We start from the raw sequence: 26527 nt of genomic DNA on the forward strand, positions 1-26527 counted from the left end.
AATCTGATCCATATAGCAATGCTATCAAATGCGCTGATGAGTTTCATTCATTCCATCAGTAAAATTAAGTCCAGAAATCGATTCAGCCAGTTCAGTCACGCGTTACATGCTGCTGTATTTGAGTCCTCCCTAAATGTGCTGGTGTCATTGAAAGTGGCAAAGTGAAATTAGGGAAGTGGAATAAGGAAAAGTGAAATTGACTTCCGTCTAGATCTTCAGTCTTCAAACTATGCTCTGAAGACTTGTCTGTCTCAAAAGCGATCACAGACGGAAGGCGTACGTTCCTTCCTCGATTTACACTGTCACTGGACGGATGAGAGCTTTTGATTGACGTAAGATATTTGCGCCTGTTGTTACATTATACTACTATCTAATTCTATAGCCCATCGGTATCAGTAGACTATAAGAAGACTGTTGAATGTTGAATCACTGTAGCTGCATCCTAATTGCACACTGTCGGGATCGCAGCATTGGGACATTGTTCCCCAAGACCTCCGTCAATTGACTAGCTATCCTTGATGCCTAATCCAATTGTTCTCCATTTTAATCACCGCTGTCTATCCGGTAGCGCGGCAGACTATTGATTCTGGCTCTGCGTAACTCTGAAACGTACTCAAAGCCGGCCGTTGCCGGGGTGAATGGCTCGAGAATAGCCCGGCTCCTCGCCAGCCGCTTCCGTAGCGGCAGCCTCCCGGGGGAGTGGAATTGGGAGAGAGGGGAGGGTAGGGGAGGGCACCGACTGCAGACGGCGTCTGTGACCTCTGACCTGAGCCCGATCCGCGCCGCCGGCAGACGCCGCTTCCCGAGCAGGAGGGGCCCACCGAGAACAGCAGCTTCGACGTCGAGGCGTACAACACGCGCGACCTGGCCATCGTCATGACGCAGCTGGACTGGGAGGCCTTCAACAAGATCCACGAGGTGGGTTCCCGGTCCCCGGACCCATGATCGAGCTTTGGGTCCGCATTCGAAATCCGATAGGACAATACTAGGGAGGACGGCCGATCCTACAGCCACGTTCATATATTGTCGAGATCACAAATAATAATAGGAATGCTTCCCTCCTAGCCTATAGCTTTCTTCGAACTCCTGCTCCAGAGCGGTGGTGGGGTTAATACGATATTACGAGAAGCGGCTCGCACAATGGGACGGAGCCCGGTCACGAGGCAATATACTCCCTATTTAGAGCATCAATATAAGTACCTACGGACACAATGTGGTGGGAATATCAATAGGTATCGGTGTGAGTGAGGCGAGGAGTATCACTGCCTAAGAAGGCCAACGGGTGCCGTGGGTGGTCCAGGGCTCACATGCATGTCTATTGTTGGCGTGGGATACTTTTCGGCCTTTTTATGTCATCCCAACTTAGATAAATATAAGGTAGATTATGGATCTTTGTTGAACAGCCACATGCCTTCTGTTGGGTGGCATGGGCAATCACAAAGAATTTCGGAATTGGTATGCTCGGGTTGACCAAGCAAAATTAAAATCGTTACAGATGGCCAATATCGTCACTAATTATTCGCTGCTCTCCTTTTAGACAGAGAATAATCGAACAATGGCGAGGGTGACAGTTAACTTCGTATGTGACTGAATAGTAGATAATCATCTAATGATCAATTGCATAATTAGTGAGAAATGTTCTGCATAAGTCGCTAATGGCACAGTGGAGGTGACATTCTGCGATCTGGCAATGACAGCGAATCGGTTTGCGGCATGCAACATGAAGTAATGCTATTAATTTAACACATTAGCCAAAGGTCACTTGGCTGGGAGGACCCAGGCTAACATTATCAAACTGAGCTCAACCGGCTGTGACATAATTAAAACAGCTGAATACCCGATTATGCATGGCATTACCCCGATCGGTAACAGCTCACCGGAGACTTGAACTCCCAGTTGCGTGGAACCGGGCCATGCGGCACAGCCTAGCTTCAGCACACCGTTCCGTGCTTCTATCCTCAGGATACTGAAATCCTTCTCCTCCACGCCGCAACCCCCTTTCGGGCTGGACAGGCAACTTTATCTCATGCGGGCTGCTCCCTTGGAGCGGCACCGCTGCTCCCGAGGGAGCGCACCCCGTAGCCGGGTGCAGTGGGTGCCTTGGGGCTGGGTGGCCTGTCCTTTGGACAGGCTCAGCCCCGGCGACTCACTAGGGTGCCTGCCCAGACCAATGTCTCCCCCTAATTCCTATCATCCTTCCGGCTCTGCAATGGTCTTGTCGACCGAAAGGGCCTAACCCAACAAAACAAACAAACAAACAAACAAACCTAGCTTCAGGCGCTGACAGTTAGCGCCATCTTTGAGCGCGGATATGAACAACACGATATGTGCGCCGTGCGGCACAGTCTAACTTCAGGCACCGACAACTAGCGCCATCTATGACCGAGAACATGAACAACACGAGATGTGCGGGACAGTCTAGCTTTAGGCGTTGACAGCCAGCGCCATCTATGACCAAGAACATGAACGACACCAGATGTGCAGTGCACTTAATTTGTCACACGTTTCCTGTCGGTAGGTCGTTTTCCTGTATGTTTGATGCAGTCTTGCAATGCAATCCAGCCATCCAAGAAACTTTGCGCGAGACGTTTTCTTGGATGGTTTTCTTGGATAGCTTGATTTCATCGAGGGCTTCTGTTTTTAAGAAAATTTGTAAGCTTTGCTGAACTGTTAAGTAATTAGAACTGCCAGTATTTCAGTATTTAACGTGTAGTTAATGTTACTGTATTTTATTTATGCATATTTCGGCCTTTTTTAAGCAAATAACGAACGATATTAAGAAGCATACAGGAAATAATATCTATCTAGGACTCTACCGCGACGAAATATTTCTATCTCGAGTTTTCAAAGAATTTCATGCACTCGGCCAAGGCCTCGTGCATGAAATCCTTTGAAAACTCTCGATAGAAATATTTCGTTTTCGCGGTATCGTCCAAGAATGTATATTCATGAATATCGCGTGACGGCCTCTTTGGAGGTATGCCGATGATACGAGATCCTGTACCTACCAGGCAAACATGCGTAAAATACATGACAATGTGACCTAGAGTTTGCATCACGTGACCATCTCTGTATGTGCCGGCAGTACGAGATCCTGTACCACGTGACGGGCCGCGAGCAGCCGGGTCGCACCACAGCCAACCTGGACGTGTTCCTGTGCCGGTTCACCGAGTACCAGCACTGGGTCATCACCGAGATCTGTCTGTGCTCCAACCTGAACCGGCGCGTCGCCCTCCTAAAAAAGTTCATCAAACTGGCCACAGCGTAAGTGAGATGAACGATACTGAGACAGCATGAGAAAGCTGTCCCTAGACCTACCGTCATATCTGCAAATAAATTCCTCATTTCGCTGCATTTCAAATTAATTAGCATGGTTTACGCCTATGTTCTTGTTCATACATTGAACATCGCAGCTTCGTTAATTTGCATTATGTTTCACGAGACCAATGAAGTACCAGCATCCTGTTGAGTGTTGTTTTGTGAGTGCGCTCCGTTTATAACCTCTCCCCGCCGTGCCGCCGCCAGCTGCCGAGAGCTGAAGAACCTGAACGCGTTCTTCGCCATCGTGATGGGCTTGAGCAACTCGGCAGTGTCGCGGCTGACGCTCACCTGGGAGAAGCTGCCCTCCAAGCTGCGAAAGATGTACTCGGCGTTCGAGCTGCTGATTGACCCGACACGCAACCATCGCGCCTACCGGGTCTACATGGCCGACCTGCTGCCGCCCATTATACCGCTGATGCCCCTGCTTATCAAAGGTACGCCGCGCCCGCCGCGGTATTTCACCGGATGGGGCATTATTAATGGCCACATACTCCGGTGGTATCTTGGGTATAGAGTTACTAGTGCGCGCACTAGAAGATTGGATGAATTTAACGGTTAAAACCATCGATTTTGTTCATTGGTTTTGGTCTAACTCTAGATACTGTTATGAGGGTTATTGCGACTTGCAATTGTTATGTTTTCACGGGGCATTATATTTCTGTTTTCTTGATGCGGACTGCTGGTACACCGTGCATTAACGGCTTACTCTGACCAAAACATGAGCTAGATTTCTGGAGAAACGTCCAACGATGAAAGGACAACCACACTTCTGTTCGATACTCATTATCTGATTACATCGTTTCTGATAACGGTAACCGGACTCTGTTTCCAGACATGACCTTCACACACGAAGGCAATCCGACACGGATCAACGGGCTCGTCAACTTCGAGAAGATGCACATGCTCGCGCAGACGATGCGCACCCTGCGTTACTGCCGCAGTCGTCCTCTTGGTGAGGATAGCACCTGCGCCTCCGCCGCGCGGGACGCAGGCTCGCTGCCCTGGCCGATACTCAATAATGCACGGAACGCTGAAACACATCGCGCCTCCCCGACAGCTAAAATCAATATTGAATGGGGACTTCAGCAGCGCCACTATTCGCTAACCGCTCTCGAATGTGTATTTGTGACTGGCAGCTATTTGGGAAGGAAGACGTTACGCTTTACTGAGCTACGGAAGCAATAGCACTGCCGTTTGAATACGATTTGCTATGACTTTCGATTTGATGCATTAGCCATCGTAAAATGTATAGAAATAACGTTCATAATTTGCTCATAAAAGTGAAATATTCATTCATCCGTGCTTCAATTTACCACTGGCTTGTATTGCGTTGTTTCTTTAGCTTTTTTTTTGTCTGTGGCCTCCATCATTTTGCTGACAAAATCTAGCTTTGATAAAACCGCAGTTATCATTTTTCTCACAAACTTAATTGAGATCTTTTATTTGCTCCTGTAAACCTTCGGGATGATTAACGTCGGAATGTTTGACAAGTTTGTCAGACCGATATGTGGCGCTTTTTTGCTGTCCGATGACGAACTGAAGTTGTTTTCTAAAGTGTCGTTAAAACTGATAAGTAATTAATAGTGAAAACTAATAGTCGGCAACTAAATGCTGTCGCACGACCTCACCTCACTGATCTGACATGACCTGACGGCTGACCTCTGGGCTGTGCGTGTTGCAGCGTCGACCGACTCCGATCAGCTTTCCCGCATCGAGTCAGAAATACGCCGTCAGCTGCGCGCCCTGCACGTGATAGACAATCAAAAGATCATCAACGCACTCAGCCAGAAACTGGAGAGCCGCAGGACGTGAGGGGCACCGCAGCGACATCTGCCCGAGCTGCAGTCAACTGGAGCTTTCTAGTCTTCGCGTCAGGTGACGGCCCTCAGCTCGCCTTGTCCCAGCCCCACGGTGAAAGCGGGGAGGCTTCATCCCTTGGTACGCCCGGTCCAAACGGAGTGCATCTGAGCAGGGAGACGTCCAGATTGTTATCTCAGCGGAAATCAGCTCTCCGACAAAAGCTGGTAGACGACCATGCACGCCACTGGACCGAGCTATCTGCCTGCCCCGGTCGGTAGGTTTTCTGTCCCGGCAAGCGGTGCTTGAGAGGACTGATCGCTCGCTCTCTGGGGAGACGAGAAACCACTGCTGGTGGGTGAACCAAAAATCGCTACTGGTGTCTGAATGAGGACAACAAAGGCTGAGATACTGGGTCTGTGTGGCTGAGGCTGGCGCTTTCATGTTCTGTGGTAAGTAGTTAGTCGTGAGATGAGGAGCTGCCACGGCCCTGTATGTGTGGCTGTGCAGCCTGCGCACCAAAGGTTACGCTAGTCTCAACCCTGATATTTGTATTTTTATGATCGTGTATTCAAACATAGACCGTGCTCGCGAGTTGAAGCATAGGATAGAGCTGGAAGGGCTCTTTCCGACATTTGAGGTCCTTCAGGAGAGGAGAGGAACGGTCCAAAGTCAGGATGGCGGGACGAGAATATGTAAATAAGGATAAACAGAAAAATAGGTCAGGGTATATCAGGATTCAGGCTCAAAGCTTTGCAGACAAGAACAGAAATAATACAGATTGAGAAAATACTATCGAGTTATTGTTATTTATAATAGCATCACTTTTACAAGCGTATTGTACGAAGTCAGAAAACAAACATATCTTGTTACTTAAAGTTGTACATATTTATCAGTTGGCCACTACACAGAGCAGCCGTCAACATAGTTTAGATGTTACAAAGCCATCATGTCGTCACGTTGCTTACAGTTGGAGCGAACTGAGACTACTCGGCGTGGTCTGGTATTTGTAAGAATATGGTGGTGGCCTGGTCGGCGTCGGGGGCTCTAGACTGGACGTATGTCTGTGCGCACTGACGAGAAAATCACTATTATTATCTCTATTGTACCGGTGTCTATGCAGATGTCGCAAATGGAGGGTTCGCCGGACCAACGTATAATCGTTTGGATCGTGTACGAGAGTATCCGCGAGAACTGATGATGCAATACATTTCCACCGTGTCCGATGTCATGTTCAGATATTCTGTCTACCCGTTTCCTCTCATCCAAAACACCTGTTGTACTTAATGTCGATTCTCTTATCTTTGGAATGCCCTGTGGTGTAAGTGAAGGCAGCCATCCAGCAGACAAGCATGGGCCGCTGAGTTACTATATATGTATATGTAATGCTGGATGCGATTTACGGCAACATGTCATGAATTGATCATCGGAGGAGCACTTGTAATGTGAAGTACACGTAGGGGAGAGTGGGGTAATTTGGCCGGTGGTGTAAATTGGCCGCCCCCACCTGTACGATATCTAATAAAAGTGAGTGAAATAACTCTAGTCTCTATTCATTTGTCATGGGGAGAAATAACTGGAGGACAAATGTCAAAACTTTGCCCCTCGTAGTTTTATTCAAAATTAATAAAACGTTAATTTCATTAGAAAATGGTAACTTTTACTTCTGTTTACAAAGTTGTATAACATGTAGTATTTGGGCTAAAAACGAATTCAGACATTATAGCGCCATTCTTGGGGGTGTTCAGCGGTTCCAAGAGCAATTTTATCTAATTCCGGAAAGCCGCGATGAGTTTATAGACAAAAATTTTCAGAATGGCAATATGGGGTAATTTGGCCGGGACTAGCGGGGCAACTTGGCCGGTGCGCTCATGGTCACTATGCTGGGACGGCCGAGTTTTCATGGTCAATTGTACCATAAATGACATGATTCATGACCAACTTTGACTACTTTGATGCCTTAATTCCGATTGGTCAACTGTAAGAGCATGTGACGTCATCAAAGGTTACCAAACGTTTTTTGCTAATAAATCCTTACACAAAAATGGTACAGCCGCACAAATGGTCTCATTCTGTTCAGCTCGCCAAGGCGCATCGAATGATATGCATGATGACCTTGAAATCACGTGACTTTGAGGTCAAGCGACCTGATGCAACGTGACCTGAGGTCAACCTTTGACCTTGACTTCTCAAGGTCAACACATATATGTTTCGATGCGGACTGACGAGAGAATTACGATGGTACTCGAAGTTTTGGCCTAGCTAGATTGCTTCAAAAGTTATTCGTAAAAAACTGTGATCGCATCTAGAGCCGCTGATTTGGCTATTTTGACCCCTGTGACCCCTGAGCCAACCTCCAAAATACGGCAAATGCGTCATAGGACACACGTCATTGCTAAATCTGAAGCTGACTCGCAATATAGCAGAAAATCCCGACCGCAAACTAACACCGGCCAAATTGCCCCACACCCCCGGCCAAATAACCCTGCTAGTGGGGCAATTTGGCCGCCTTGCAGACCTTTGTAATACGTCACAATTTCAATATAAGTAATTACTCTATCATTTCAAGTTCACTGTCCAGTAAAGTAAAATGAATGCGACACCTGCCAGCGTTGAGAAAATGCAGAAATGTGTCGTCAATTTTAAGTTATATCGTTTTCTAAAAAAAGCGGCCAAATTACCCCACTCTCCCCTAAGCATTCATCCATTCATCCTGCGTATCCTTGATATAGGTAAATATACGTGTGTGGATTATCATTGTGTTTTTTATGAAAAGCAATTAATTTTTAATCCTTTAGTGTCTTACCCATTAGACATTCTACGTCACGAAATGTTGCGAAAGCGGAGACTGGGCCGTACGACGGGGTAAAATCAGCTGAAATCGGAACTTTGGTTCGGAATTTGAAAAAAATCACATATAGAATATGAGCCTAGAATCAACTTTGACGTTTCCGGGCAAATTGATTTATTTTTGCTCTTGTGTAGGTATCCGAGATCTAAAGTGTGGCTGTCAAAGGCCAGAATTGCTTTTGGTAATAATAGCTTTGCATATAACTCTGATAGGTATAGTTGTGACAAAATTGATTCGAAAGCACTCATGTGCTCGCATTCATTTACATCCATTCTTAATCTTTGCGTTCCTTGACTGGTTATTGACTTATATCCTCTGTTCGTAGATGGCCAGGCCTCTCTGCGCCAGCTCTGCGTCGGCCTGTTTTCGTTCCGCGATCACCAGCTCGGCCATCCGCGCTTGGCGCACCTGACAAACACACAGACAATCGCGGGGGTCGACAACTCACACACAAACACACAGATTGCATACAGAGCCGTGTAGCTGAGTTAGTGGCAGTTGGAGAGCGGGAGTTGTGTCCCAAAGTGCAGCGCGAGCGGCCCGGGTCGGTCGGGCCCGGTAGGTACGGGCGTCCCGGCCGTCGGCGCCCGGTCCCGTCGGCCGTCAGAGTCTGAAGGCCACCGGCAGCCACAGGATGACGGCTTAGTGAGCCGTAAACAGAGACAGGCCGGCCCGCTTCCCGGAGAGCGGACGTGACAACGAGCACGTGACAGCGATTCGCGTCAATATTTCTCCGGCGAACACGGCCAACTAATGGGGCTGGCGACAGAAAGGGTCCTGGGAGCCGCGCGGCCGCCGCCGCCCGGCCGCGCGCTGCCTTGGAGAGACGGCCCACTACCGGCAGCTAACAGCCGCACCCGTCCGCTCCCGCTTCCCCGGACCAGGGGAATTCATTGCACGTGGCTGGAGATGTTTGTGTCCGATGACAAGCGGACTGGTTCAGTTTTGTGTGACATGCATGGCTAGTGGGCTCTAGAAAGTGACCAGCGTTGACTTCCCGAATAGATTGCACGGTAGAAATTACAAATAAGACACATTGATCTAGAGTTTGTGTCAACTGCAAGCTGTTGTGCCCTAAAAATGGTTTGTAGGTCATAGTCTCCCGTATGGATGATGCGATGACCTTGTCAATACGAGCGAGTGATCATCCTTTTGATGCATCCTCCATGCATGGAGTTTAACATAAAAGGTACCACAGAAGGATGATCATGCATCGCTCTGTCATCGATCAAGAGCAAAGCACAGTGAAATATGCTGATTGACAGAGCTGGGCAAGTGCGTTCCTTTAGTGCGTTCCTGCGTTCTTCCGTACGTACGCACCGCCCTTTTTAGGAACGCAAGAACGCAGGAACGCAAAGTTTTTCAAAGGAACGCAAGTAAGAGGAACGCACCACCCGAAATTTTAAAGCGTTCCTGCGTTCTTGCGGAACCACCCGAAAAATTATATTGCTGCCAATGAACTCTGTGTCAAATGTTTGAATCTCGAGTACGTGTGTTTGCCGGGAGGCGCCACTTGTCGGTCGAATCGAGGAAGGCTTGCTTAGATTTAGTGGTGATGTTTACTATTCGATTCGGTTTCAGGCATTAAATGTGTAAAGATTTTTAGTGGTGATGTTTACTATTCGATTCAGTTTCAGGCATTAAATGTGTAAAGTAAATATGATAACTTTTACTATGATACATCTTTTAACTTAACTATTGTTTTTAAGCAGGTCGTAGGGGAAGCGGGGGGAGCACCGCCACCTTAAGCATTTCTGCTCACCGAGCTGATATGCGTAGTAAAAACGAAGCTCTTTTGCATTCATGTGAAAGTAGGAATGTTTTCCTACATGTTGGCATAGTTTCCAGCGCTCCATTATAAAATTTAGCTACTTTACAGACATTGAAAACAAGTCCTGCATTTTCCGTCCTCCAAAAAATGTGCGGGTAGCACCGCCACTGATGGCAATGTTATCCACAGATCGGCCTTACGGTGACAGCCACCCTTGGAAGCGTTACTGCTGTCTGAAATAGTAACTCAAACTCATATAAGACACACAAGAGTTGGTTGTTAGTTTGTCACAGATCAGACTGTTTGTTGCGGACAATATGCATACAAAGCATGACAAATTCACGTTTATTTCGAAACATCCAGTGAAGTCAAACGTGAGGTTAAAAAACAGACGACGTTTGCGGCCTAGCTAAAGCTCTTCTCCGAGCTGAGTGAATTATCATTGCGGCTTTATCCATTTTGCCACCCCTTGGGGTAGCACCGCCGAGCATGGCGGTGTTACCCACACACAGTCATGGACCGACAACGCCCCGACGGGAAAACAAGCCGGGACGCGATTCTTCTGTAATTCCTTTCTCAACGAAAAGCACTTCATGCCCTCAAATTTAACGTAAAAATCAAGGCATTTTGACTTGAAATGACCACTTACTTGCTGCTAAAACATGCCAAATGATTACAACGATGGTTTGAAATTCACAAAATGGGCAATTGCGATCTCAAAATCAAATAAATCTTAGCGAAACCTACCTCACGCGGCGTCCCGTTTCCGTTCGGACACCGAAATGGCGGGTGTTTACATTTACAATTCAGAGTTTTGCCGATAGAGAGGATGGCGGTGTTTCCCACATGGCGGTGCTACCCCCGCTTCCCCTATTTTTGTTGAAAACCCTACGGATGATATTGGTAAAACGTATTTCAGATATTCGATTCGGAAAAGAGATGTCGAGTTGCTTTTCGGCCCCACGTCGCCATTCTGGGTATTCTGTGATCGATTCGCCCCGTGTTTGGTTGGGCCCGCGCCGCGTGGTTCGGCGGTATTTTTTAGGGAGGAACGCAGGAACGCAGGAACGCTCCTAACGCACCGAACGAAAAAAAATGAGGAACGCTATTCCAGGAACGCACTAACCGCGGCCGGAGGAACGCAGGAACGCTAACGCACTACCGAAAATCGAGGAACGCGCCCAGCTCTGCTGATTGAGCTATACCTATGTCGAAGATCCTATGCAATGCAAAAAAAGTGTGACAAATAATATGACATGCTCGTCTGAATAATACAAATAAATGTCCACGTATAAACAAAAGGTCGAGCATGTCCACCAGTCTTTAAGGGCATTTGAGTATGAACAGTGAGCTGTGAGCGAGCGCCTTGTGTGAGCATCCCTCACCTCCAGCAGCGCCCTGTCGTCCTGCTGCAGCTCCTGACACAGCTGCTGCCGCAGCCGCCGGTGACCGATCTGCTCGCGCAGAAAACGCTTTCCCTCGCACGCCACCGCGTTCCTCTGCAGGCTCTCGAGACTGGAACGGCATCCGGCCAATGTCAGTGTACCTACAGGTCAAAGACATTTGCTTATGAACATAGTGGCTTTCTGTGTAGGCATGTCAGACTGTCATAAACAATATTTATTGGTATTCAGATGCAATTGCAAACAGGTTGCGAGAGTGAGGTCAGTCAGTTTCGATTGCTTTATTTGATTATAGACTTTCTAGATACGGCTATTATTGAACTTGATTATGGCGCAATATGTTAACATGCATATGTAGAATTGACGAATGACGGTGTATGGGGTAGGTATACTGGCTCAAAAATCAACATTTAAGTGTTGTTATTGGAGATGCAATTGGGTCAGTTATGTTCAAAGCTGCATCTAAGTCTTTATACCGTTCCCAAACACATGCAGTATTAAAATACCTAAGCTGTTAAAATGTAACGAACTATCATAGGCGATGTATTAAAATCACCCTAAAAGAAACGCTTACTTTGTCATGAGCTGTCGCCGTTCCCGATCTTTCTGGTCTTCTGTGTAGACGTTTTTGTAGGTTTTCTCTGCGTTGGTGTTGTAGCAGGTGTTGAGCTCCACTCGGTAGGAGGTGGCCATCAGGGGGTCATTCGGGCCGTTTGGACCTGTCGGTGCGCGCGGGTCGCGCACTATGGGAGGCGGGTCCCCGCTGAAATACTTGTACCGCTTTCTGACCGGCATCGTGAAACTGCTGACAGTGATGATTGCGAAACCACTTCGGGGATATGAAGCAAAATATTATGATAACAATGCAAGTCTTACATTTGTTATGCTTATGACGAGAAATGTGATGATCGGTGACAATATCAATATGGAAGAAGTTGTCTGAATTTCAACAGTCCGTAGAGCCGTGCAAAAGCCGGGAAAAGGGCCAGGTGGAAAGCAAGTAGAACGCAAGCAACGCAAGGAAAGGGAAAGACAAGATGGCCCTAATTCAATATACCCTGAGATGGCCTTGGACAAGATGAAAAGCAAGTGAAAACGGGGTCTAAGCGAAGTGAATCTCGTGCAAAATCACTTATTGTGTCTTGCCAGACAGATGATTAAGCACTTAATTGTCTTCTTTCACAAAGCGCTCGTTTTTTATTTCTGTGTGCATTACGCACAAGTATCCAGCAATGGATACGATGTGATGTTTATCATCAACATTCAGTTGAAGAAGTCCCACGGGACTATAATATCATCATTTGCAGTTGCTTTCTCTAGGTCTGTCTTGTGACTTGCGGTGATAAGTTCGGTAATCGACAGACCATTAGAGTGTCGTGAACTCTGGCGTACTCATGCTTCACCTGAGAGGTGCGATGGTTTACGAAACTTGATACATAGGTACCAATTACGCAGCAGTTTCTCGGGTGCCTCCAAACATAATATTGAGTAATCACCTGTTTGCGTGTGAAACAAATAGACCACGACCTCATCAGACGGATTCTCAGTTTCCCAACAGAACCCTGTTGGCCAAAACCAAGGACAAACGCTCTGAATTCACGTATGTTAGGGTCAAAGCGCAATCAGTCTGACGGATTTCCATCTAAGAAGACGGACAGATTAATTAACCCACAGGACGATTTCTGGGCCCGACTATTGTTTCACACAGAAAAATGTCACATGTCAGGAAAATGTGTGTCATCTCGTTAGTGATAAGGCAAACGGCAGCCTTCGACAGTCCATTTGTCATGTGTTCAGTTTTTTTCCTTGACGAACATTCATTCCCGATATAACTTTGCTTGTCCGCAATTCTCTCTTTGCTGAGTCCCAAATTAAATTATTTTCCTTATTATGTGAAGCATAATTTTAGCTCATCTTTCTAGACGTAGATGGTAGAGGGGTGCATAAAACGCCCTTCTTAGGATTTTCGAGAAGATCTTATGGCGGTGTCCTCTTACAATGCATATTTTTCGGCACATGATAAAAAAAAAAAATTATTCAAACTCATGAAGTTTTTAGTTTAGATCACCAGATGACGTCTTCACAGTAATAATTAAGTTATTGCTCGCTAGCATGATATAACAACCACACGATTTCTGCAAAAGTTTTAGCGTGATAGAAGGCGATAGAAGGCGATACCTACTGGCGTGATATAGAGTGATAGAATGTGTGAAATGTTTATATCAGATGTCTATATCGGCGATCTAAGGTCACATTACTCTTGTGACCTCCCTATTTTGAATAGATGGGACAAAATACGACTGCGTCTTTTTTTGACGACAGTCATACTTTACATTCTCAAACATCATTTAGCAGATTGCTCTGTGACGTCACTCTAAACCTGTTAGTGCGCCGTGTGGTGTCTGCGTTGTCCACCAGATGTCGGGCAGGTGGCGCGCTGCAGGGTGGCGGTCGCGAGGAGCCGCTGGGGACCTCAGTAGCGTGCGGCAGACAGCGGCGACGGCGCGCGGGCCGGCCCTTCCCTCTCCCCTCAGAGCGTACTCCGAGTGTCCTTAGCTGGAAGACTCGGACGGCGTCTGGAGCCTCAGCAGCGCCGAGCCGCGCCGTCTGTCTGTCTGTCTGTCTGTCTGTGTCAGTGTCCGCTGTAGCTATGTGCGAGGTCCAGCCGGCTGTGCGCAGCTCCACCATGACCAGGCCGACCGAGGTGGTCGCGTCGCCGCAGCCGCAGCAGCCGCTGCCCGCCGGCTTCATGACGCTCACCGACCAGCAGTTCCGCACCACCGTCTTCCAGGAGCCCATCGAGCTCTACTACGAAATCTGCCCCGTGCCCATCTGCACGTAAGTCGCCAGCCGGTGCTCAAAGCTATGTCTATTTTGAGCTATTAGTGTGATGTTTAGATCTGCAAAAGCCCTTGGACAGTTGTTATTTCAAGTAGGTCTAAATTTGCCTGTTTCTTCTAAGCGTAAACATTATTTGTACTGTTACCTTTCTTCATATTGATGTTTCGATCTCAAAGAAAATAATTTTAACAATTTGGAGTTATCATTTGTCGCGACCGTTTCTTTCCAATATTAATGAACAATTTAGATTTTGTGCTTTGTGGGAAGCAGGAAGTGCAAAATATCGCAATAGATGTGAAATTTGGTTGAGACTGTTTAAACGTATCACCAAGATTTTGAGGGATCGGGCAAAAGCAGCCAGTATGATCCGTTACAACGTATTGATGTTTTAGTGCAGACTTGATATTTGTGAATGTTAAAAAAATGTGTGCCCGTGGCAAAAAAAGCCTGTGGCAAAAGTGCATAAGTGGTACCTAATGTTTATAATCATTTTAGGTGGCTGTAAACTTCTTAAGTTTTTATGGTTATGATTGCAATAAGAATGAATAAAAGCCTTCGACATATAGCTGAAAGAAGCCGAATAGCAAGATATTTGAAGAATTAAAAAATATATCTTATATATTTTCCGGCTTTGTTAAGGTATACATAGCGAGCTATAACTCATTCTTATTGCGACCTATAATACAACTAAATGTCACTACATCATCACATGAACCCGACTGGTCTCAACTTTTTGCTGTTGGCCGACATGCCGAACGCTCACCGATATGGGCCCTTACAAACCACACGCAGAGGTGGTTGTAAATGGATAGGGTCCCTGTGGTCCGGTGCGGTCTCGGCCCGTTTTTACCGCGGCGCCAGTCTGTCGGCTCCGTGGGCGGCAGACATAGGTCTTCGCTGGGCGGACCGGCGGTACCGGCCTGAGTCAGCGCCGCTGGTGACCTGCCGGTGACTCGATGACTCAGGCGGTCCCTCGGACTGTCACCACGAGTCACTGCCTCCGCCCAAACAGTGTCTGACGGTCCGCTGTCGGATGGTCCGGCTGTCAGTCAGTGACTCACGGACTCGATGCTCGGTCCGTTTCTCGGAGCTGTCCGCAGTCCCTTCCGGTCTCGGCGGACACTCGCCAGATACACCGGCCGTTTCCGCTCAAAGTGCGACAGCTGCGACCCTCGGCGAGCCCTGCTCCTGTTATCTGCTCCACTACCGTCCGTCACAAACGGCACTCGGCACCAAACTCAGTGTGCTCATCCAGAAGGCAGTTTTTTCCCAATATTTACAGCCCGGTCCCAGTCGCAATAACTGGCCCAAGATTCAGCGTCTCTTTCAAGACAGACACAGACGATCGGTGATTTGTAATCCGCTCCGAATTCAGTAGTTCGTCTAAAATCCAGCAGCTGTTCCTAGGCTTCTGAATTTATTACCCAGTACTCGTCGGCGCCCTATGAGTTTCCACACAAATGCAGTGCAATTCACCGGACACCCAGGCCTCCGGCTGTTTGCAGAAGATTGGTTATCGGCTTCTGGCAGTGTAAGCAGTGAGCCGTAACAGTGCAAACACTGCATCATAGACGCCACGGCTGGCTCATGGAGCTGGGTGTGTCTATATTTGCGCGTCTATGAAATCCAATGATAAGAACTAGCCGGAATAATTCCTTTTTTTAATTGAATATCATTTCAACGCTGCTTGTCACCAATCGTTTACCCTCAATTTTATGTAGCTCGGTTGTGTTTTCCGAATTTCGTTTTATCGCTTTGCGTACATGATTTTGTGTCCGGTTATCGGTCTTATTTTTCAACGGGCCGCTCGAATACACATTCATGATTTATGTCGGTATCTAGATTTTATGTTGCTGTCGTCTCAATGCTCATGTACGACACACCTAAAGGCGAAATTAAGGACTGAAACGGTTCGTTAGACAGGATCCCATAGATATTAAACCGGATTCGGAATAGTGTAGCCGGCACTTCCGAATTCCAATCAACTAACCTGCAATGGAACACTCGAAATTGTAATGATAGCCATAAATAAGGCAAGGCCAAATGAAGTGATTCAGTCATGAATAATTATTACGCATCAAAGGCACCTGCCATCTTACAATTGCAGAAGGAAACTTTGTTACAATAAACGACGGGAAAATGCAGCAATTTCTTTAACTCAAAGAATCGCCGTTCTTGCTTTTAAATGATAGTTATAAATGTAAGCATTTTAACGACGGAAGATTGGGCACCAATTTGATCCGTTTCATACTCTTGGGACCTGTGCCTGAGAAATTTTAGTAGTTGTTTATTGGTACGGCTTCTACACCTTTCGAATAATGCTCCCTCGTGAAAGGGTTATTGATGAGCTAATTGGGAATTTGATGCGTCGCGATTCGTAGGCGCTGTATGTAAATTGCGCAACCTTAGAAGTTAGAACAAAAGCAAACTCTTGGCCTGAATTTTTTGCCATCCGATACAACATCTCCCCACTTGGCCCTCCGTTCTGGTGCGATTCCTTTCACCTGTGGGCTGTGCGTGAATGCCGGTCATCCATTGGGTCTCCCGCCTGCACGAACGCTCGAGGAGGCGGACTCAGATGACGTCATAATTAGGGGCGGCGAGGCGAGCTCACGTTTGCACGCCTGCACGCCTTTGGCCGAGTCTCCCACGCAGGGCGGCGCCGCTGGAACAGGCGGGCCCACCTACAGGGACGACTGGCCGGAGCCGAGCGGCAGATAGAAATGAGTGGGAACGGCCGGACACTGCACCGGAGAGACGGTCGTACGTTTCATTTTCAAGGAGAGACGGTCGCGCCTTCTGAGGGAGAGACGGTCGAAATCGCCAGGGGTAAGGACTGAGGAGACATTGGCACTCGCCTATAAATGAGACGGCTGTAATAAGGCTGTCGTTGAGGAGGCCCCTGCGTACTCGTCACAGGAAAAAGGGTCTGCCAGTACAAAAAAAAAAGGTTGTATGCAGCTCAAGAAGGGCACATTTTATAGAAGAGACGGCAGTGTTTATCAGAGAGACGGTCGTCCAAGGCATTAGAGAGACGACCATCCTACCTGTCAATAGAGAGACAGTTGTACCCAATACGGGGATAACGGATAAATCAGCCGCATACTTCTGAGCCAGGAAATACGAAATGCTCACCCTATGAACTGGGCTGTGTCCATTATTTGCTACTTTTTTATCGCACCCAGCTAAAAGGCTCAGTGCCTTCCTTGACACATTCTGACATGGATGAAATTGCCCAAGATTTTACATCATCCAGTTTGGTAAGGTATTCCTTGTCTTTGTGTGTCATTTCCTTCAGCTGTGCCATTTGTGCCGGTTCGGTCAGCTTTGTCAGCGCTTATAACTAGCGAGAGTTCCTGTTCCTGGCAGCGGCACTGCCCCACGGAAGCGGCGCCCCTGACCTCGCGCGGCTTTGGCGCTGGTCCCTGACTGGGGACAGCTCCCTCGTCTCCGCCTTCCCTAACCGGGAGCTGTGGTAGTAAGATCACACGGCTCTATGGAACACGCACCGACCGCGGCGCCAGAGCTTACACCAATCCGAGCGGCAGTCGGCTCTCAGCCGGCACTTTAACCTCCGGCTGTAACTGGCTTAGCGGCCGAATCACCGGCGGCTTGTCATTTACTCGCCATTAAGCTGCTGTTCAGCGGCGATGTCCCCGGTGATAGGGCAGGTCTTTGTGATAGTGGCGTGTTTCGTGTGACCGGCGGCGCCATACATGTGTCGGAGGACAGATCCAGGCTCGTCAGAGCAGCTCAGAGCCGGCTCTATGCGCCGTCGAGCCTAAAAGCGCCGAGTCGCACCGTCCACCCACGGTCGGGCGACATGACAGCCGCGCCGCCGCGCCGCCCGGTCCGCTCCTGTCACGTTTCGACGCCCGACTGGCGCCGCTCGCGAAAGAGCTGTCTGGCCTCATTGTCATCGGGTCCGTCGCCCACCACGCCCGGGCCGGCGCCCCAGCAGCCTTCCTGGCCTGTGTTGAATAGGCGCGGGGCGACAGTGAGTGGCACTGGGGCTGGTCGGCGCGACCCTGGCCTGACACGGCGATACGGAGCTAGTTTTCTGGCCCGCACAGTGTCCATTTGTTTCCAGTTAGAACGGCCGGCCCCCGCTGACAGGCTAAATGATCGGCACCCCGCGCCGTTCATGGCCTATTGTTTGCCCACACGGTGTCAATGAGCTGCACTCAATAGCTCGGCAACAGACGGCCGAGTCATTGTTCCATTCTGAAGGCTCTAAAGGGGATATATTATCTATAATATAGCTAATGTCCTGTCAAATGGCTTGCGCCAGTTTATTGCAAATAGACTAACGTTTGCTTCACTATTTGCAATGCATAAAATACCATCGACTTCTGACCAATATGTTCTTTTGAAATATATCAAGCTGTCTACAACGTTCATGATAACGTACTACTCACTCGTCCGAGTTGTCTGTTCTGCCGTGTTTTCTGGTGCGCAATGAAGAATGTGCCGTTACCCACGAGATATGCTAATATTGGCCGAGGCGTTGATGGTGCCGCTCGTCGTTCGCCAACAGTTATTAGCGCCGGAAAAGGCAGGAGGAATATTTATGGCCAGTGTTAAGTCATCGCATAAAATCTACTCCCATGGTAATCAGAGTTCAATTTATCCTTGCGTACCTATATGTAGCCTGGTTCTCACAAGTTTTATTTTCATGTCCCGCTGTTCCCACTCCTTGTTCTTGAACATTAGCGTCTTTGATTGATCTCAAACTGTTTTCCCGCCCTGCTGCCACGGTACCGGACCCATGTCGCTCACTAAGAGGGCGGTGTTCTCTGCAGTAGTATTAGGGCGGAACCCAATCGACTCTCCATCCTAGGCCGCCCACACTCGTCCCAGAGGTCTACGGCCGCGCTTTGTTAGCCGAGAGCACGAGCCGCCAACGCACGACAGCGCCGTGAGAAAGACGACTTTGGAAACGTTTAGATGGTGACAGCACCGAGCAACGTCATGCGTTCAGTGGCACACTATGAAATTGAGCTTTTTGAGTTTTGTATGTGAGTGTTTTGCATGAATGGCAATACAGATAACCCTTTCAAAGTCAAGCCGATTAGGTAGGTAATAGGTATAGTTGCTTCCACATCCGTCAGTAGATAATTATGGGTATTTACGCCAGCTTGTGCTTAATCATATGTGCTTCATGAAAGAATGGTCTTTTGGCGTTGTCTTCATACGACCATACCGATGCCTTGTTAATTATAAGCTACCTTCTGTCTAATTACCTATTCTCAGCATCTTAGTCAGTCGACAAGACAAAGCAAGTTAAATAGACCTACCTACTTACTGTCCCGAGAAATTAGGTTGTGTAACAGATTCATCACTTTGACCACACAATACACGGAATGTTTAGCGTACAATATACCCTGGTTTGGCCCGTCCATGCCGAACGAGAGGAATCTGGAACAGTGGCCTTTGTTTAATCTGACCTCTAAACGCCATAGTGGTTACAGTAACGAAGGCTACCGCGAAAATCAGCCGTCCATCACTGACGTGCGTACTGACCAGGCATGAATCCACAAGTAACTTATCAGTTACCGCTCTGGCAATTATCAGGCGGAAGCGGGGAGCACAAATCACCGCGGCGCTGTTCCCGATACCGGCTGGGGGGCGCGGTTTGGCGGCGGTACCGGCCGGCGCCGCGAGGTACTGGTAGCCCGAGTGGGCTGTTATGTCGGCCGGCAGCGACCCATGGCCCGGCGTAATGCGGTCTCGTCCTTCGCTGGCCGCTGAGCAGGCTCTCTGTGCGCCGCTCACGTGCCAATCGGGCCGGGCATCTGCTGATGAGCGGCCGGCGCCCACGGTGATAGACCACTGCATGGGCCACTGTATCGTGGAGAGAGTGGAACACTGCATGAACCACTTTACCGTGGACAGGGTAAACCGCTTCATGGACCACTGTATCGCAGGAAGAATATACTTCTGTACCGAGAGCGGGGATGGACTACTGTACCGCAGTTGGAATAGCTGGAAATGTATTATTTGTAAATCCCTTTTACACTTTATCCTAATAACTAGATGGTGCAGTCTAGCCTACCCTCAACATTGATCGGTATCATTTGTAACCGCCTCTGTGTCTTGTGTTGTCCGGCAGCGGCCAGTGGGCCAGCGTGTACAAGTGTCTGGAGCTCAGCTCGGGCCACCATTTCGCCGCCAAGTTCTGCAGCAAGACGCGACTGGGCGTCGACTCGCGGCGCGAGATCCTGCACGAGGTGGCCGCTATGTATCAGGCGCGCGGCTGTGGCCGCGTGGTGCGTCTGCACCAGGTCTTCGAGACGCCGCACCAGTTCATCCTCGTCATGGAACTGTGAGTCGTACCATACGGGCTCTGACTGTGGGAGGAATTTATGTTGTCTGCAAACAGCTGCTTATGCTTCATCTTTTTCGAGGAGGTGGGGCTCTTAAACGGTTATTTTCACACCCAAATAGCTAGGTGTGACCAAATAACTGTATTTCAAGCTGGATAATATCACATTCTGCTGACTCTGCCTCTTCCCCATGCAGAGGCGGCGGCGGCGACCTGCAGGGAGTGCTGGACAACGACCAGGTGCCCTACGAGCCGGACGTGGTGCGCTTCATCTCCAACCTGCTGGAGGGCCTGGCCTTCCTCCACGACAGAAACATCGCTCACCTCGACATCAAGGTGGGGAACTGGAGCAGGCCAGTGGCCAGGCGCGGTCCCGAAATGGGCGTATCCTTCACTGGGACAGAGGGCAGCTGCGAGACGCCTCATTTGGCGCGCCGCCCGACAGCGAGAACGTGCAGCTAGGGTGGGTGATGGGGAAATGATGGCATGTAGCGCAGTGATCTATAGCACTGGCTGGGGACGGGGAGCACCCCGGCAGAGATGTGATCATAGATTACATGAGGTGCGGGGATGAAGTGCCTGACCTGGCCGCCCAAATAGCAGGGGACGGCTGTTAGGTAATAACTGTTGTTACGTCATATTTGAGTGTCGCTTCGGCGCGTTTTCTAAGAAAAAGGAGGCCAATGTAGAATAAAAGAATAACTAAGGATACATTTTCGTGAGCCTGCCTAACCTGTATCAAATCTTTTGAATAGCGAACCAAATTTAAAAAAACTGCTTACCAGGGCTTACCTACACTATGTCTAAAAACGACATCTAAAAACGACAAAGCTTTATATCATCTTTTGGCACCTTAGCACTCGGGATGGAACTGGGATCGTGCTGTTTCTCATGCCGGGCTGCAGACTGTGATGCCGTCCCGGGCCGTCCCTCCCTGGGCATATCAACCTCACGCGTGCCCCCATTGTGGCCAGCGGCTCTGTCGGACAGACCGTCGGCCTTGTGACCGGGTGGGCCGCCGGCAGCCCGCCCCGACCCATGAATAATGGAGCGCCTACCGCGGACGCGTGCGGGCCATTACCACCTGAGCCTCCGTGTGAGCAGTCGGCGCACCCCCGCCCATCGGCTGTCGTGCGCGCCGAAATGCGTACTCGACATTCAATGAGCGCCCTGATTCCTTGAATGGAACGTGGGCTGAACCATTTCTGGTCTGTGCCTGTTGAATACAAAGCTGCATGCATTTATCTTACCTTAAAGCAGGATTTACATTTTAAGCTGACAGTTAGGTACCTACCAAGCTAACATAGAGCAGTTGATTCCGAAACGATTACTTTCGTTTTTCCCCATACATGTCTCAGATGCCTTTGTTTTAGTCTTGATTTCAGCTCAGCTCATTTCAGAGAACCTAGCTATTTTCAATTCTCTCTTCAGTGCAATAGCTACATAGATGAAACCTGCTTTGGCTTGTCTTCTGCTTAGGTAGTAGAATTAAAAAGGAAAAGTTTAATATTATGCTTCCCTATTTTTCATCAGCAACTACAGCTAAATATCGGTTATTAAAAGCTAGCTTTTCCAAGTTGTCACAACAAATTAATTTTCATGATGCATTGCTATTTTTGCCCACAAAAAAAAAAAACACAGCTTTGGACAGGCCCCGCTGGATAATGAATATTGCAGACCGAGGAGATAAGTTTTCACTGCCCATCTGACAGTCTACATATGAGCTAAGTCAGCAACAGGGCTGCGCCGCCTCCTGGCCGTCCTCTCCACTCGCACTACCCGCAGAAGGGACAGGTCTGACTAACGAGTGTCGGCCCTCTCGCCTCACTGCCCGACTGATGGTGCCTACCGCAGTAGGGACAGGTCCGACTGACGGCCTTCCCGCCTCCATGCTCGACTGACGGCGCCTTCCGACTGACGGCACCTCCCGCCGGGCGGCCGGCCGCCGCCGCCGATAGGGAGCCGCCGCCACCGTTCATTAGGGGCCGGCGCCGGCAGTCGCCACGGAGGGTCCGCGCTGACAGTCATCAGTGACGGCCGGCGCGCTAACGAGACGGCGCCGGCAATTACCGGGCCAGTGACGTCATTGGGACAGAGTGTGATGTCACGGGGCGCAAGGACGGACCGACAGGACAGCCACAGACACTCTTTAGTTTATTTCGGCAGTATTGTGGTTCATAGTTGCCGTCCTGATAAGTCTTGCGAAATGGTAAACCGTGGAAACACAAGAACAGGCAGAGGGACCAACGGAATTCAGAGAGGCCTCTGTCGTTAGCGGGCGGCACGACCAAGGTCTAAGATGTTACACCGCCGCCCTTTCGATTAATTCTTGTCGGGATCATTTGATCAGACAAGTAATTAATCATCATCTTGAAACATACAGATGTTGTGATAACATGTTGATTGCATGCGTTGAATGTGAGCCATTAGATGTTATTTTAAATGACAGTGGTATTGTCCTTGCACCCATGGCCACGAGTAAGGCACCCCATAGCCTCAGTCCATGACTTGTCAGTACGGCACCCATGATCCGTCAGTACGGCAGCCATGACCCGCCAGTACGGCACCCATAGCGGCCATCCGGGTACGACCGACGGCTGGGCGAAGCCGTAAATACCAGCCTCCCACGTGCCATCGGCGGCGTTTACGAGCCATATCGCTGAGTTGTTAACACCCACATCCCACGTAATGGCGAAAATAAATCCGGCTTCAGGCTCGAGGGAATATGGAAATCGGAGCCTTACCGTAGAGACGGGCAAACATAATCGAAATGGCGCATTAGCCGGAGATCAGATGCGGGCCGGCTGACGGAGGCCGATCCCCAGAATGGAATTGGGTTATCGGAGCATCGGACATCTGATAACGGCCCCGAGGGTGGTGTAAGATGCCCATCTGCATGCAGCCGCGTGTCCTGGCCTCTGCGCGGTAAGCCGGTCCGGCGGTACAGTCGTATAAAAGCTGTTGCCGTAAACATTGTTACGTCAGATGTCATTACAACTCTGTGACATCAACTGCAGCAGTGAACGGAGCCGTTGCTGTCGTTAGGTGAGACTGATAACGTGTGAATGAATGTCCACATAGACTGTCCGACCTTCTAATATGGCATCCCGTAACGATCAAATAAAACCGATCGAGTCGAAATTGGAGCCGATAAACTTTCATATCGTGCCTAAGACACGCTGCGGTATTGTAATGTGTGTCCCAGCTTAGAGCTATTTCAATGTTTCGTCTCCCTTTGCACGTCTCTTTCACATAAATACTGATCTCAGGCAGCTTTTGCCAAATTGTCAGGGAACTCAGATTTGTTTTTCAATAGAAAAACACAATTCTAAAGAATAGTGTTTTAACTATTGACAACAATCCTTCGGTTACAAATGACCCAGTCAATCCAGCTCTGCACAAATGGATGTTATCAATTCAAAACTTCAAAAGATCAATTAGTCCAGCTCTCTGTTGTTCGGTGGCTTTAACCCTATTACTGGTGGGCTCTCTGGACTACGTTAACTGGTGGAGGGGGGCCGATTCGGCCCCCCCTTGATATCTCAAAAACTAAATGTCCGATCTTAATGAGACAAACGCCATTCGATTGCTCTCATCGTGAACTTTCAGATTGACTTTAAAAAGTCAAAAAAAGTTCAAAATTGGGGGTTCTGGAAGCAAAAATTTTCCAAAAAATCGCGCATTACATCTCATCACTAAAAATGCTATAATTTCATTGTTTTTTGACCGATTTTGATGAAACTTCAGGGAACCCTTCTTCATGAACTGGGCTTTCATATATATTCCGGTATTTTGGATATTTCAAAAATCATAGGCGGATTCAGGTAAGCTAACTTGGGATGATGTTTTGAGTTTTTGTCATGGCATATCATGTGTCTTATGACATGATGTGTCATATATCATGTAAAATATGCAACGTGAGCACAAAATACACGTTTTTGTTAAACATAGGCGGATTCAGGCACGCTAAGACGGGGGGCACTATATTGACATTACCCCCCTTTCTCAGGTACCTGGATCCGCCTATTCCAATATTTTCATTGTAAAATGACGTCACATAGTCTTTAGGCGCATACATATGACGGGTGGTGCCACTGGTCACCAGAATATCTAAGTAAGTCGCTGCTTAGCGGCAAATGTCGAAACCGTCAAATCTGGGCCAAAACTACCCCCGAGAAACTCGTCCTGGAGACGCCTCTGCGCAAGCTAGAAACTCAAAAATTTGACACAATGTGCCCAATGAATAGCAAGGAAAAGTCACCAAATTTCGAGCCCCTAGCTTAAGTCGTTTTCCGTCGAGAGCAAAAAAACTACAGGTGGGGGCCGATTCGGCCCCCCCCCCCCACCAGTAATAGGGTTAAGAAAGCATTCTAAGCGATTTCAACTATGCCAATAATTTACATCCCACACTTAGCGAAGAACGGTCCGTTCATTTTAGGCATGCTGTAAATATTGATGTAACATCGATGTGTTTTCTTTTTCAGCCTCAGAACCTGGTGATGACGGGAGCGTTTCCCGACTGCGACATCAAGCTATGTGACCTGGAGATATCCCGGGTCATATCGGCCGGTCAAGAGATCAGGGAGATGCTCGGCACACCAGACTACGTCTGTAAGTTCAATATAGCCTGTAATGGGGCTCCGCTTCGTGATAAGCGTGTTTGTGCAGTGAGCACTATAAAATAGCATGCTGATGATCAATGACCACGATAGTACGTTCGCCTGCATGCCACAACACACATTTTGAATATTAGCTTTTTGCTTTTTGAATGTGAAATTTGGACTTCTTTTTATCATGGAATGGAATGTTGTATAAGTAGCTACCCCAGCAAAGCTGGACTTACATAAAATCATTCAAAATTAGGTCAGTGTTTTCAAGGTTAGATGCTTTTCATGGCTGCTCATGCACACAGTTTTAAGTGAGGAGCAAGGCTTAACCCTCGCCGGCACAGGCCATTTTGAGTCCTTCGACGGCACAAGGGGGGGGGGGGGTACGACCCCCCCCCCTCGCGTTTGGCCCCTGATCGAGCTAGAGCTTCGCGGAAAAAACGAGCGTGTTGCCCGTCACGAGAGGAAGCCGATGATACCCAATTTTAAGGTCCTAGGTCATCGGGTGACCTTCCAGGTAAGGTCAATGACCCGAAAACCGGGAAAATCGGGACCTGTTAGAAAGTCGTAAAGTGTGGCTGCTATGTGGTTTTCCGGGGTGCTGATCACGAATATCGTGTTAGTTTTGATCAGAGATGATGTCTTTAAGCATTTAGACCAGGTCGGGTCAGGTCAGGTCAGGTCAACCGGTAGGGGTTGTGACGGGTATTCGTAATACGTGTCAACCGCCTCGGACAGCTTCGTAACATGTTACGAAGGCACCAAAACTACTTCGTAAATGTTCAAATGGTTGCTAAATTCGAATTTAGCTCCAAAAACTAGCCTAGAAACATGTAAAACTCGAAAAAGTGAACCGAGGTCACCCGAGGTCACCAAAGGTCAATGACCTCACCTGACCTTCAGGTGACCTTGACACCCACCCTAATGCATGGGAGCAACATCAAATCACATGTTTGAACGTTTGAAACCACCAAAAGCTTGCAAACGCGCGGCTAATGCGAGCCGACATGCGCCGAACCGCGATTTCGGCCAAACATGGTCACAGAAAAGAGGTCACAGGTCAAAGGTCATTGGGGTCAGGGTCATGAAATTTTCAGGGTAGGTGTAAAATTGATCAATGCGAGGGTACTGAAAGTTTCGTCGCGATCGGCCGCTTTTTACGCGAGTTATTCGCGAAAAACCTTAGGGGGGGTTGCATCAACCCCCCCCCCCCCCTGTGCCGGCGAGGGTTAATGTCCCATTGTTTGGTGTTTTCCCGCCTGGCAGTCAACAAGCTTGCAACGGCTATCTCTGAATGTACCTGTTTGACTCTTATTACGCCGTAGAATTGAAATTTATGGCGTCTCGTAGTTATTAATTGTATTTAATGCCGCTTTAAAGAACATCACATGTCAATACCCTATTGGAATGAACAAAGATATATGAGCACTAAAACCAATGCCGTTCTGTAATGAACGCCTCCCATATCTCAGGAGCATGATACAATAAACCAACACAAGAAGCTATGCTATAAACTATGGATGTGCCCAGGAGGAGCTTGCATTATCAGGCACGTAGCTAATTGGGCAGCGAAGGAAGAGCTGCGATTGATAATTAGCTGATCCTAGAGAG

At 48.5% G+C, this 26527-nt stretch overlaps 3 protein-coding genes across 4 annotated transcripts in view; 2 read left to right on the plus strand and 1 right to left on the minus strand.

The window, feature by feature from the left end:
- The window catches only part of LOC122391880 (rap guanine nucleotide exchange factor 4-like), a 75633-nt gene extending 69025 nt beyond the window's left edge, over positions 1–6608 (plus strand). For both annotated transcript variants that reach the window (XM_043386193.1, XM_043386192.1), the window contains 5 exons: positions 793–918; positions 3086–3264; positions 3526–3755; positions 4154–4273; positions 5003–6608. In XM_043386193.1, the coding sequence (XP_043242128.1) occupies positions 793–918; positions 3086–3264; positions 3526–3755; positions 4154–4273; positions 5003–5133 (786 nt within the window). In that variant the 3' untranslated portion in view covers positions 5134–6608. The remainder of the gene's footprint in view (positions 1–792; positions 919–3085; positions 3265–3525; positions 3756–4153; positions 4274–5002) is intronic.
- Positions 6609–8141: 1533 nt separating this feature from the next.
- LOC122391878 lies at positions 8142–12188 on the minus strand. The gene is made up of 3 exons (XM_043386190.1): positions 11718–12188; positions 11126–11255; positions 8142–8377 (listed from the first exon to the last, which is right to left on the minus strand). Exons 1-3 carry the CDS (start codon positions 11936–11938, stop codon positions 8276–8278), a joined length of 453 nt encoding a protein of 150 aa, XP_043242125.1. The 5' UTR covers positions 11939–12188; the 3' UTR covers positions 8142–8275.
- A 1436-nt stretch (positions 12189–13624) lies between these two features.
- Positions 13625–26527, plus strand: part of LOC122391879 (MAP/microtubule affinity-regulating kinase 3-like) — a 34215-nt gene continuing 21312 nt past the window's right edge. Inside the window, exons 1-4 of the mRNA XM_043386191.1 lie at positions 13625–13981; positions 20097–20309; positions 20507–20645; positions 24794–24920. Of these exons, the coding sequence (XP_043242126.1) occupies positions 13794–13981; positions 20097–20309; positions 20507–20645; positions 24794–24920 (667 nt within the window). The 5' untranslated portion in view covers positions 13625–13793. The remainder of the gene's footprint in view (positions 13982–20096; positions 20310–20506; positions 20646–24793; positions 24921–26527) is intronic.

The sequence above is a fragment of the Amphibalanus amphitrite genome, unplaced genomic scaffold, assembly GCF_019059575.1.
Source record: "Amphibalanus amphitrite isolate SeventyFive unplaced genomic scaffold, NRLGWU_Aamphi_draft 000459F_arrow, whole genome shotgun sequence".
NCBI lineage: Eukaryota > Metazoa > Arthropoda > Thecostraca > Balanomorpha > Balanidae > Amphibalanus > Amphibalanus amphitrite.

Excerpts from the sequence above, each read along its gene's own strand:
- LOC122391878 (XM_043386190.1), bottom strand. The coding sequence starts at position 11,938 with ATGCCGGTCAGAAAGCGGTACAAGTATTTCAGCGGGGACCCGCCTCCC. Across the intron at positions 11,256-11,717 it reads CGGCGACAGCTCATGACAAA|TCTCGAGAGCCTGCAGAGGA; the intron begins GTAAGCGTTTCT and ends ATGCCGTTCCAG. Across the intron at positions 8,378-11,125 it reads ACGACAGGGCGCTGCTGGAG|GTGCGCCAAGCGCGGATGGC; the intron begins GTGAGGGATGCT and ends TGTGTTTGTCAG.